Raw genomic sequence first — 12,943 nt, 5'->3', positions numbered from 1 at the left:
ATTATTTATAATTACAAAAACTTGGCACCGGCTCACGTTTCATTTCTGAAGGATGGGAGCGAGAAGGTGGGACGTGCTAAATGTGACACAGCCATTGAACATTATATCTGTGAAGGGGGTTCACAGACACAAGGAATGTTCATTCTATATGGTCGGGCAGGAAACACAGCAGGATGCAGACCCAGGTCCTCGCCATTTTTCCTATTCTGCTAAATAAAAGGAATAAAGTGTCTGCAACCAGGCCTGGGATGAGGCTTTATCCACTTTGGGGGCTCCAGGGTGGCTGGAGAAACAAGAGGGATCCAAATACCTCACACTAAAATGTAGGGGGAGGAGTCTAAGTGGGACCTCCCCCCACCCCCAGGCAGCAGACTAAAACAAGCATTTTCCCCTCTTTCTGTGTCTCTACCTCTGCATCCTTGTCTTCCTTTCTTTATCTCTATCTCTCTCCTCCCTAATTCGTACACTTGCTTCTGATTAAATCAGTTCATTATATTTTACAAAAAGCAACATGATGTCTGTATAATACTGGCCATGTTTGTGGAATACACACACTGTACAGGTCTCAGGGTGTCCCTGCAGTCTGTGAGATCTCTTAGATGTGGCCATAGTCTGCAGCACCAGATGGTTCAGTGTGGACAAGGTATGCCTCTGTGTTGGCTCTGTTCCACAGTGTACATGCCAAATCCTCACCTCAGGCATGGTTGCAGGCCACAGTCCTGTGTCCATCTCTACAGTGAGTACCTAATACTGCCCACCCCACAAAGACATAAGCTGCACTGGGAAAGCGAAGCATCTCCAAGCACACCCTTCTCGCGTGAGGGATGCATGGTAGAGATGCGAGCTTCTGAGGCCTTACAGAAGGCCAGGAGAGAGCCAGAAGCTCAGAGCCAAGCAAGAGGACAGGTATCAGTATGGAGGATACCCACTCTTCATTTCCCCAATCCCAGGCTATGGAGGTGGCTATTCTCCAGACTAGAATCTGTCTTCTTCATAGGAGGTGCAGGTAGGAGCAACCTCCCAAGTAAAAGCAGTAGAGTGCTTGCTTGCCACACATGAGGTCCTGGGTTCCATCCCCAGTATGGCAAATAAATAAGTAAAGCAATTAGATGTAGATCATGCTGCTCTTCATGGTCCCCATGGCCACAGGGCCACTGCCTCGGTTTGGAGCCCTGCCTGGACCCCCTTAGGGTGTGTTCACAGGGATTCATCTTTTCCGAGCCTCCACATCACTCTGGGCTGATTAAATTAGCGAATGCAATCACAATCTGAAGCAAGTTAATTGAGAGAATTTATTTGGGCCTGACAGTTTTATGCATAGTTGATTAAGTATTATAAGGTTTGTTTTTGATTTTGCATAATTTAACTTTAAATCCTGCACTGGGGGGCCTATCAACCATTAACGACCAAAATAAACCTCTTTTAAGATGCATCCATTTATGATTTATTTCTGAGTGCAGTATCTTCCAGATTTTTTTTTTTTTTTTTTGGTTCTGTTGCCAAAGTGACAAATATGTTTAAAGTGACATTTTAAGCCATCCCCTTTGCCCTATAAATCTTCTGGACTGGATACAAGTCATTAAAAGTTTTGAAAGAAGTACAAGTTAGTATTTATATTGTAACACGTGACATATAAATGCCCGTGTTTGTCTTTTGTCTGCCATAAACTATATCTTAATGCCATTCCCTGGGAGCTGAGCAGATCTCCCACGCTCCAGAGCAAAGATAAGATTGGTCACAAATCCTTACTGCTGTTGACAAGAAACCATTCAATCAACAGTGGTCCAGTTAAGTCTACAGTGAGATTAGCACAGGACTGGAACCTGGGGAAGACTAAGCTTGAGCCCAGCTTCTTTGACCCTGTTGAGGTTGAGGGCTAGGTAGTTCAAAGGGCATGCCCACCACCAGCTAAGGGCCTGAGGCCTTGAGGAAAACATGGTGCCTCTGTCTTCCTGTGCTGGGGTCTCCTACCTCCACAGGCCAAGGAACATTTCCCCCTATTCTGATGGCAATGTTTCTGAGCGTTTATTCTGCCCTATGCCTTGACTAAGGGTTAGGGTTGCTCTGTCATTAATCATTTAGGGTACTTCAAGGTCTGCCAACTCAGATTCAGGAAAGTGAAGCACGGTACCTGTGAGAGGGCAGGGGGCATTTCAGACCAGTGTGGCTCTGTAAGTGTGGTTCAGCCACCCTGGTGGCTCATGCCCCTCACAAAGCATCCAGAGGCATGTCTGGGTGTTTCCTCAGCATCCAAGGCAGTCTCTGTCCTCCTGTGTGGTGGGACCTGGGCAGGTTAATGCACCTTGAGGCCCCTGGGCCTTGCGAGCCTGAGGCCTATTACCCTCCAGCCTCTGTCGTGAATTTTCTTCACAAGGCAAGCATGTAAGATGGCGCACACGTGGTGTAAAGCACATCTCCACAAGAGGTGGGTTCATCCTGCATTTTGGAGTCAAGCTGTCTCCTTGTCAGTAAAATGGAGGCTAAGCTGTCGTCCTTGAAGTAGTTTATAAAGATTAATGTGGCCTGTTTTCTCACTGCAAAGTGAGAAAGACACTTGTTTCAAAGGATGACTGCTCCTGTTTTCAGATGGTGCAGACAGCAAGAGAGCCAGTGGGTTCCTGACACAGCTACCCAGCTCTGAATGCTGTTAGGATGATACCAAACAGGCACAGACAGGAATGAGCCTGTTCCATGCATGTTCACACTGGAGCAGAGCAGAGAGCAGAGGCAGCCTTGGCCCAGAAGCCCCTCGCTTGAGGCTCCCAGCAATTTAGCTGGGAGAATAACTCACAGGGTGACTAAGGTGCAAGGCGGTGGTGGCTTGGACAGTGTGTGAGGACTTTAAATGATGAGGGACTTGAGAGGTGAAGGTACTGAGGGACAAACAGAGGATGTTGGGACCACACTCCCTCCCTTACCTGGGGAAACAAGGGTGGCTAGTCCGTCCCCAGGAAGAGGATGCCCTGTGGAGTCTATTGGCCTGTGTGGTCTATAAGCTCAGGATGTTCCTTGTCTGAGATCAACGGCATCCCACAGAGAGTGATGGGCTTCACTGAAATACAACACGGGCAGAGTATTGGCCCAGTATGCTTAACTCTGGTTGAACCCTTAGCACCACCAAAATAAAAAATACATTAAAAAAAAAAAAAAAAAAAACAAGAGGAGGAGAGGGGAATGGACTAATCTACACCTCTTGCTGTAACCAATGCCTAGAGATAGGCAGCTCACACAGTAGGTATCCACTGCCTCCCATCCCAGCCTTCATCTTCCCATCCCTCCTGTGTGCGTGCGTGCGTGCGTGCGTGCGTGCGTGCATGTGTGTGTTCCTCTGCATGTTTGTCTGTACCATGATCTCCAGTCATCCTGGGTCATCATAGAGACTCCACTTTACAGTACTGACCTCTTTCAAGGCCTTAGTTTCCAAATAGTTACATGCTGAGGCCCTAAGGGTTAGGCTTCAACATACAGATGTACAGAACATAATTCATTTCACGGGTACTCTCTCGCTCCCAGTTCTACAAGCCAGGAGCTGGGGCAAGGTGGGGCTGAAATCTGTTCTGGAGTTTCTTTTGCAGGCTGCAGAAAGGATGTTTGGGCTGTCAGCTGGAGAAAGGACTTGCAGTGTTCCCAGGTTGGCAGTGTTTCTGGGTCATCTCACTGCAGAGAGCAAGCTGTCATTGGCTGCTGGCCAGAGGCCTTTGGTTCCTCCCTACAGGGCTCAAGGTGGCAACTGTCAGCTGTTATGCCATCCCTCCAGTTCCTGGGAGAGATCTGTGAGGGCAGGAAGGGTACCACAATGATCACTGTGACCTGGCCTCCTAAGTCACTCAGCTCTGGGCAGTACAGAGGAGTGGTCCTCATGGAGGGACCACACAGGGCTATCCGAGTGTTGCCTCTGGAGCAGAAGCAAGAGATCAGCCTTGCTGTGGCCAGGCCACCTTCTGCCAGCTCCACTGAACCAGAGAAGCTAGGTCCACAACTTTCTGTGAGGGCTTGTGTATTGCTTCCCCACTTTACAGACAAGGAAACTGAGACTCAGAGAGGCTGAGACTTTTACCCTTGGCTTGAAGTGGTGGCTGGGACACAGAGCAGGTGGGAAGCTCAGGATAATTTTTTGTTTTTGTTTTTGTTTTTTATTGTTTCAAGACAGGGTTTCTCTATGTAACTCTGGCTGTCCTAGAATTCACCCTGTTGACCAGGCTGGCCTCATACTCAGAGATCTGCCTGCCTCTGCCTCTGGAGTGCTGAGAATAAAGGTGTGCACCACCACCCCCTGTCATTTCTACCATGACCACAGCCTGGGAAGGGCATCTTTCTTGGACTCCTGGGGTAAAGGAGTAATTGTGTCAGGGATACAAGAGACCAGGGCATTTTATCAAGAACTATCGCTGTCTCAAGAGGTTGAAATTCTGTCACCAAGAGCCAGTAAGGAATGGGCCACCACTAGACAGTGGGCTCTAGTGTGCAGAGTGCTATAGCCCGCTGTGACACCTGCTACAGCCCGATGTGACACCTGCTACAGCTGTCCCAACAGCTATGCTGTGTGAGGTGAAGAGGGTGTGCAAGGACATGCATGCCACATGGTACTTAACTTAATTTTGGAGTCAACCCAACTTAAGAAAAATCTTCGCCTTGTCAGTAAAATGGAGGGCAAGGGGTTGTCCTTGAAGCACTTTATATGAATTCACATGGCCTGTTTCCCCACTCTGATCACAGAAGAGAAAAACTCAAAGTGAGGAAAACATTATTTCAAGTGAGGGTTGCATTCACTCTCAGCCAGTGCAGACAGCAAGAGGACCACTGGGTCCCTGATACTACCCAGCTTTGCCTGCTCTGTAAAGATGACACCAAAGCAGCCACAGACACGAATGAGCTGGCCTTAGTCCCCTGGGCCCCATGCCTGGGGTTTGGATTATAACATCTGGGACACCACGTGCACTGTCCCAGCAGGTGGCGCCAGGCCACTGTCCAGCGCTTGCCCACAGAGAAGCCCAGAGCAGATAGAGTGGACGCTGACAGAGAGACTTTAGGTTGACTTTCTATGGTAGGACTGGCCTGCAGCAGACAGAACAATTGGGACTCAGTCCTATCCTTGGGGATGACCCTGCTGTGGTTAGGCTTCAGGTCCTCAGAGGGTTCTGGAATCAGTTCAGTGGTGGCACGCTACACTTCCAAGAAGTAACAGAAAGCAAGAGAGAGGAGGTAACAGGAAGCATTCTTTAGTGAGATGTTCTGAGGGCTTTCAGTCTCTGAATAAGGGGGAGGCCAGCAGCGGCCAGGAGCAGCTCCCTACCCAACCTCAGAGGGAGAGACCCTCAAAGTCAGAGGTGAAGAGGACTCTGAGGGGGTCTTACAGGAGGAACAGGGCTGAGCAAGTGGAAGAGGACAGAGGGACAGAAAAAGTAGAGAAATGGGACTTTGCCCTGCAATGTGTCATGGAACCAAGGAGGGAAGAGTGAAGAAAACAGATCCTTACTCCAGGGTGACAGAAACTCAGGCCAGGGGAGAGAATGTTTCTTTTGGTTTTGAGACAAGGTCACATAGTTCAGGGGCTCCAGCTGACTTCCTACCAGCTACAGAAGACTTATTGTAAGCATTACTTCTGCGCGCACAGGGTGTGTGTGTGTGTGTGTACGTCAGAGGGGAACATGAGGGCATCGATTTTCACCTATGTGCCTTGGTACCTATGTGGATACCAAGGATGGAACTCAGATTGTCAATTTGGTGGCAAGTGCCTTTACCCACAAAGCCATCTCACTGAACTAAGATGTTTGTTTGACATACTCTAAGTAGACCTGGCTGGCATAGAGATCTGCCTGCCTCTGCCTCCTGAGTGCTGGGATTAAAGGAGTGTATGGCACATCCACTTGTTTTTACATGCATTCATTTATCTGTGGGCAGTACAGGCAGGATGTGCACACACCACAGCTTGCAGCTTCTCTTGGTCTCGAGTAGGCTGGGGTCTCCAAGTGTTCCAAGTGGAGAGCAAAGGTGCCTTTCCTGCAAAGGGTCCATTTCCCTTCCCTGGGGAGTGGGTACCACTTGCACTTGCCGCCTGGGCGTCAGTAAGCAGGACAGTCAATGTGGGATAACCCGTAAAGCTACTTTCTGGTCCTTCATGGGATGATGGCCTGACCCTACCTCCCCTCCACACCCTAACAACAAACGCACACATCAACTTTTAGCTGAAACCCACGGCACCTGCTTGTAGGACCCAGGCAAGGTCATTTAGGCCGGTGACACACCAGCTTAACTCTTTCTTTTGGCGCTCCCAGGATCCTTGTGCTCCACAGCGAGTACCCTTAAAGCCAGAGATCGCTTCATCTGCAACCATCTCTGCTCTCTGGGTGCCAGCGGTGCTCGTTGGCACACAAGAGACCGGGGCTCCACTGCACCACCAGAAAGGCGACAACTACCTCACACCTGAGCGAGAAGCCCCGTCCCAGACTCGCGCACGCGCACGCGCAGTGACACGGAGGCGACCAGCGTGGTCGCCCTTGGCTCCCCCATTTGCGCCTGCGCAGGACAAATCAGGTCTCCGGCTAAGGCCGCAGACCATGACGTCATGAACGGCTCGGGGCGCGAGCACGCGAGCGCGCGTCCTCCGAGAGTGTTGAATTCCTGGATGCTCCGCGCGGGCCCGCGGCGGGCGTTGCGAGGCTTCACCGTGTCGGTGGCGCGGGCGGAGGGGGCGTGAAGACCGCGCTACGGTGGCCGCCGAGGGACGACACTACGGCTCCCACGCTGGGACAAACGCCTCCGGCCCGGGCCGGGCGCGCCTTCCCCTCCGGGCCAGAGCCAGCCGGGGGCAACTGAAGGGCCGCGCGAAGCGACCCCATCTTCGGCGGCATGTGCCAGCCCTGGCGTCGCACCCCCGGGGCACAAGCTCAACCGCAGGCCCGGCCCCCAGCGCCGTCGGCCTGCCGCATGGTTCCGGACACCGGCACCGCCACGGAGAGGGCACCGGGTGAGCGGCCGAGGACGGGCGGGTACCGGCCGCGGACCTAAGGGCCGTCTCCACGGCAACGGCGCCCCGACACCGGAAGTGGCGCCCGCAGAGGACGCGTGCTGAGGGCCGGGGTCGCGCGTAGTCCACGGGCTTGTGAGGGCCGTCTCTCCACGCGCCGAGTTAGTGGGCCCTGGAGACACGTGCCCCGGTTCCGGGCCGCCCCATGGCGTGCACCTCCACCCTAGTACACCTGCTGCAGAATGCAAACCCCTCCTGTGGGGTGTCCAGTGACACGCCTGAATGAGGGCCATTGCCCTGTGTAGCTGGGTAAAACTGCTAAACCTCCCTGGCTCCGGACAGGTTTCCTCCCGTTGCGTCTCGGCCGCAGCTGCACTGGCGGCCATTTGCTCGGGACCTGCGGCGGTGAAGGAAGATGATGGAGTGGGAATCGCAAAACCCTGTTGGCGATGTTACCCTGTCCTGTTACCAACTTTTGGTCTCTAGTGTCGTATAGTTTGAAATTTAGGGTTTTTTTTTTCCCCCCATCTGCGAATTAACATAGGCAGCTGCAAATGACATTTTGCTTGGCGAAACAAGGAACCACACGCCATTTCTCCTCTCTTTGTGTCTCAGTTTGGAGAGCTCTGGCACTATGCCCGGCCTAGACAAGCCAGCAGTGCTTCTGTGTACAGGCAGCCCCCAGGGAAGAGGTCTTGGTGCCTCCATTTACAGAACAAGAGTAGTGGGAGGTGAGGTGGTAATCTGCCAAAATAATGCCAGAGTTCAGGCCTAGCAGACGACCTTAGGGTCTTGCAATGTGGACACCTCGTCTTCATCCCAATCCTTCTGTGATTCTGCATGGAGTGTCCTTGAAGGAGGTTGTCATTAGATAAATCACTACCGAAGCACTGCTGAGTAACGGGCCTATGGAAAGCAACCAGGAGCGGAGTGCATGGGGTCTTCAAGAAGCTGTAAGGAGTGGGCTTAGCTAGAGCTCTACTGTCCCGATCTATCGCTGGCAGCCCTTAGCGGGGACCCTCCCCGGCCGCTGCTGAGAGAGGGGCACCGTTGCTTTCCTTTCCCAGCACTGTGAGGTAAAATGTTAACCTTTGACCTGCACAGGTTGTGGGCATATGAAAAGAGTAAAGGGATAATCTTGGGATGCAACTGATATACGGACAGGAACAGCCTTGAGGAAGTCTCACCTGGCGCTCTCCTTGTATCTCTTCCTGCAGGCCAACACCTCCCCCAAGGCTCAGCTGAGGGCTCCTAGATGCTGATGACACCTATGCTAGCCACCTGGACACTGCACCACCACTGCAAAATAGCACTGCCGCCCGGGCCCAATGCCGGTCATGCCCATCCCGCGGCGGGTGCGCTCCTTCCACGGCCCGCACACCACCTGCCTGCACGCAGCCTGTGGACCAGTGAGAACCTCTCACCTGGCTCGCACCAAGTACAACAACTTCGATGTGTATGTCAAGACCCGTTGGCTCTACGGCTTTATCCGCTTCCTGCTCTACTTCAGTTGCAGCCTGTTCACAGCGGCCCTGTGGGGCGCGCTGGCCGCGCTCTTCTGCCTGCAGTACCTGGGTGTGCGGGTGCTGCTGCGCTTCCAGCTCAAGCTGTCAGTGCTGCTGCTGCTGCTGGGGCGCAGGCGCGTGGACTTCCGCCTCATGAACGAGCTGCTCATCTACGGCATCCACGTGACCATGCTGCTGGTCGGGGGGCTGGGCTGGTGCTTCATGGTTTTTGTGGACATGTGAGGGCCCGACCTCCATTGGCTCTTGATTGGGCCATATCAAGCTTCTTTCTTTGGAGGGTGGGGGGGGTTGGGGCTTTTTTTTTTTTTTTTTTTTTTTTTCCCCATCCCAGAGGTAAAGCCTGAAGCACACACAGAAAAGGGCTGAGACTACTCTGTAATGGGGGCACCACACAGCCTCCCTGTTGGCTTCTATGCTATCCTTCCCGTGTGCTTTCCCAGACGTGATATCCCCCATAGCCTCTTGCTTTGGGTTGCCTGTATGTTTTCAGGTTGTCCAGTGGGTGGCCCATGTCTTTTCTGCACCGTGAGACCTTCTGTGTGACATTCTCACCAACATCAGATCCAACCAGTGGGACACGAAGGGGTGCCTTTGGCCTGCACAGCCTCTTTATGTACCCTGTCCTGGCTGTAGCCTCAGGGACCCATCTGGCTATACAAGCAGACACACTACTGCCACTAACTGCGCCCACTTTGAGCTGCTTGAGTCCTAAGCTCATGGACCACTCTCTGCTGTCACAAGTGGCCGTGTCAGTCTTGAACCCCAAGTCAGGCCACAGAGTCACCGTGGTTTGCATAGGTGCAGTCTAGCAGAACAGCATATATGGGATTGGCCAGGTACAAGGGAGCACAGGCACCAAGGCTTTGACTCCAGAGCAGGGGCTGGTCCACACCCTGGGCAGGTCTGTGTGTCAAGCCATGCTGGAGCTCTGTCAACTGAAAGAGCCTAGAAAAACACTTCCGCTTAACACTGGGAGGAGTTTTTACTGTCTCTGAGGGATGAGTCCTCCAGCAGCCTCCCAAAGTCTTGGCCAGACCCCTGGAAAATAGGAGCAAACTGACTGTACTCCTTCAGTGGTATTTACCAGGTATTTACCGGCTGGCTGGGCTAGCTGCACCTTTCCCACATGCTGTTAGGCTTGATTTGTGAGATAAAAGACAGAGTATCTGACCACCTTTGGCCTCTGTCAGGGGCGGGATATGCTCTCACTGGTGACAAGGACCTGGGTGGCAAGTGAAGTGGTTTCAGTAGTAACTCCAGGGGTACGACATTGAGCATATCCTACTAACACATGCTTCACCCCAAATTGTCACCCTGGGAATGGGGGTGGCTCCTTTGACCCTACCCTGCCAAGAAAACCAATTGTGTTCCACTGATGAGAAACATAAGAAACCCAAGCAGGGAGCAAAGATGTAGGACTATTGACCTAGCTTTTAAACTTGTAGCCAGCTGCCGCCATTGGTCTAGCAAGAGGGCTCATGGAGGACGTCTGTCTGCCTCCCAGGATAGCAGATGAGGTGCCTTCCCAGGGGACCCTGCTGCTGTTTGCTTGCTGCAGAGAATTGTTTGCACTAAATCCCACTCTCCCCCAAAGCAACATTGTTCTTTGTTAATTAGCTCATGTTCCTCAGAGTGGCCTGAAACCCCTTTTTGCTGGGTGATGGTGGGTGTGTCAGGGCTGGTGGTGGGATAGATGATGGGACCTTGTCACTCATTGCACACCCAGCTGCCCAGTGCCCTGAGTGCCTGTTAAATTCTTTATGAGATGAATCAATCACCTGCATTAAACCTATTTTTTTAATGTGCTGATGGAGTGATTGCTTAAGTTTTGCTGTACTGGAGCCTCACACATGTTGGACAAGTGTGCAGGGACAGTGCTGGTATCTTTGTAAGGCAGAAAATCTTGTCCTTTTCAAAAGATGTCATTTACAATGTCATAGAAACTGTTCCCTACAAAATTGAGTTTTGAAAGCCGTTGATTTTAATGCTGAGTGTTGAAGCCTCAAAACCAGTGGTTCTATAGTCAGGTGGTCTGCCAAGGACCTAGAGTTGAGTTGGTCAATAAAAGTGAGGGCTGTGTTTCTGGTGCTTTCCAGGAAGGATGGGAGCAGCTTGAGGGTGCCATGCACACTTGAAGATGCAGTGTCTACATGCTGGGAGAAACAGGAAGCCATGTTTTTGTTTTTTAAGTGTGTTTGTGGGTCGTGTTACTAGGGGATTTCTTTTTTTTTTTTTTTTTTTTTTTTTTTTCATATTCTATTTTGTATGTACGGGTGTTTGGCCTGCATGTATGTCTGTGCACCTTTTGCATGCCTGGTACCCATGGAGCCCAGAAGAAAGTATTAGATAGAGTCTGTGGGACTGGGTTAGACAGTTGTGAGCCACCATGTAAAATGGAGAGCCCCTGGGAGAGCAGCCCGTGCTCTTAATTGTTGAGCCATCTCTCCAGCTCTGTTACAAGGATTTTGAGGTAGGGTCTCACTAACTTGTTCAGGCTGCCTTCAAACTCATTTTCAAACTGATTACCAGCATGAGTCACCATATCCAGCTTGAGGTTTGTTGAGTGTCTGTCTGTCTGTCTGTCTGTCTGTGTATTTTAAAAGATGGTTTATTTTTGTTTTGAATGTGTGTTTTTCCTGCATGTATGTGTGCCATGTGTGACTTGGTGTCCACAAAGGCCTGGAGTCATAGATGGCTGGTTGTAAACAACCATGTGGTGCTAGGAACCAACCCAGGGTCCTCTGGAAGAATAGTCAGTACTCTTAACTAATGAGCCATCTCTCCAGCGCTGAGTTTGTTTTGTTTTTGAGATAGAGTTTCACTATGTGCCTAGGTTGTGCAGGCCAGGCTGGCCTCAAATTCATAGCGATCCACCTGCCTCTGCCTTCTGGAATTAAAGGAATGAACCAGTTTTTGATAAGAGTAAATCACAAAATCCTTTGCCCCAGACAGCTCAGGACCTGAGGAGAAGGGGCTGGGGGAGGTCAGCTTCACAGACCAGGGCTGGTGTGTGGTAAAGATGAACCTCCTGGCCCAGGAAAAGCCATGCTGAGGGACAGTGCTGGGATGGCTGCTAAGGCACACTTATCCAAGAATCCAAAGCTGGGCTCAATAGCAGATAGGCATGATGAGGGTGGTTATGCAGTGACAGTAACCCATGGCGCTCTAAGCCACTGATCACACCTGAGGGGACAACATGTACTTTCCAGAAACCCCTAGACTGCTTTCTGTTATATGGGTCTGAAGAGGTGGGTGGGTGGGTTGGTTGGTTGGTTGGTTCATTTTACAGTGCTAGGGATAGAACCCAGAGCTGAACATGCAATAGACAATTGGCTTCCAAAGACTTGAAGTGTCTTCCATTGTCCCTTGGCTGGTAAGAGCAAGAAACCAAGATTTAACACCTTCTTTGAGTAGATGCCATCCTCACTGTCCAGTGGAGCCTCCAGGTTGAGAGGCCACTGAGCACAAGGAACATGGCTCTGGAGAGCAAGCTGCTCAGACTCAAGAAAGCTGAGGACCGGGAGTTGTGCACTAAGGTTACTGACCTGTTCTGTGCTCTAGAAGTGATGGCTTCCTAGCGGTGTCACAAGGCCTTGGAAGACCCTGGTTGAACCAGCTCCTTCTCACAACCAAGAGCCCCTCTGATACTTGGGGGTTATGAAGCAACTCCTGGCTTCTCTCATCAGCAGGACTGAGTTTGTGGGTCCTGGACATTAGCACTGTTTTTGAGTGTGTTAGGCTTGTGGCTCTAGGTGACATTTGAGTTATACCTAGGGTTGCAGACTGTCTGAGGAAGGCTGGAGACTGCCCTCTGTGGCAGACATGTAAGCCAGGCAGTGATCTAGGTCCTGGATAAGGCAGCATTTGGAGCCATTCATTTGCATAGCTCAAGAAACACCAGTAGTGACTGTGTAGAGACACTGCAGAACTACCCCCAGGCTGGGGCATTCTGCAGGGTAGAGACACTGCAGAACTACCCCCAGGCTGGGGCATTCTGCAGGGTAGAGACACTGCAGAACTACCCCCAGGCTGGGGCATTCTGCAGGGTAGAGACACTGCAGAACTACCCCCAGGCTGGGGCATTCTGCTAAATGCCTTGTTCAAGTAGATTTGTCTGTTTATTAAGGCAGCACGTAAGAGCATACAAATGGGAACGAGCCACCTGCTGAAGGGCAGGGTGGGGAGACAATGAAGGGCCAGACTTGGGCACAGACAGGATGGACCTGCCGACAGGAGTCCTCAGTGGCTGGATATGAAACAGGATCAACAGTAATAAAGCCACCCATCTGGTCAGCTGCTGTACCCTAGGCCCCTGATGCCATGAGGTAGAAAAGGCGACAGGGTTCACTTTCATGCTAGCCTTGTGAACTGACTTTGTGAAGAAGGGAAGGCAAGGGGCTGCCGCTGCCCAGGGGATGGGAAGGAGGAGTGAATAGGAATCCAGCTGCCT

General features: G+C 51.6%; 1 protein-coding gene across 5 annotated transcripts; it reads left to right on the top strand.

The window, feature by feature from the left end:
• Positions 1-6,569: 6,569 nt before the first annotated feature.
• Tmem250 (transmembrane protein 250) lies at positions 6,570-10,299 on the top strand. 5 transcript variants are annotated; one of them, XM_034507369.2, is made up of 2 exons: positions 6,570-6,967; positions 8,185-10,299. In XM_034507369.2, exon 2 carries the CDS (start codon positions 8,296-8,298, stop codon positions 8,713-8,715), a length of 420 nt encoding a protein of 139 aa, XP_034363260.1. In that variant the 5' UTR covers positions 6,570-6,967; positions 8,185-8,295; the 3' UTR covers positions 8,716-10,299. The 5 variants fall into 5 exon arrangements, with proteins under 5 accessions (XP_034363260.1, XP_076793721.1, XP_076793722.1 ...); XM_076937606.1 differs by lacking the exon at positions 6,570-6,967 and adding an exon at positions 7,010-7,276; XM_076937607.1 differs by lacking the exon at positions 6,570-6,967 and adding an exon at positions 7,297-7,445.
• The last annotated feature ends 2,644 nt before the right edge of the window (positions 10,300-12,943 follow it).

The sequence above is a fragment of the Arvicanthis niloticus genome, chromosome 6, assembly GCF_011762505.2.
Source record: "Arvicanthis niloticus isolate mArvNil1 chromosome 6, mArvNil1.pat.X, whole genome shotgun sequence".
Taxonomy (NCBI): Eukaryota; Metazoa; Chordata; class Mammalia; order Rodentia; family Muridae; genus Arvicanthis; species Arvicanthis niloticus.
This window is presented reverse-complemented; position numbering and strand designations above follow the sequence as displayed.

Coding starts and splice junctions, on each gene's coding strand:
- Tmem250 (XM_034507369.2), top strand. CDS start 8,296: ATGCCGGTCATGCCCATCCCGCGGCGGGTGCGCTCCTTCCACGGCCCG.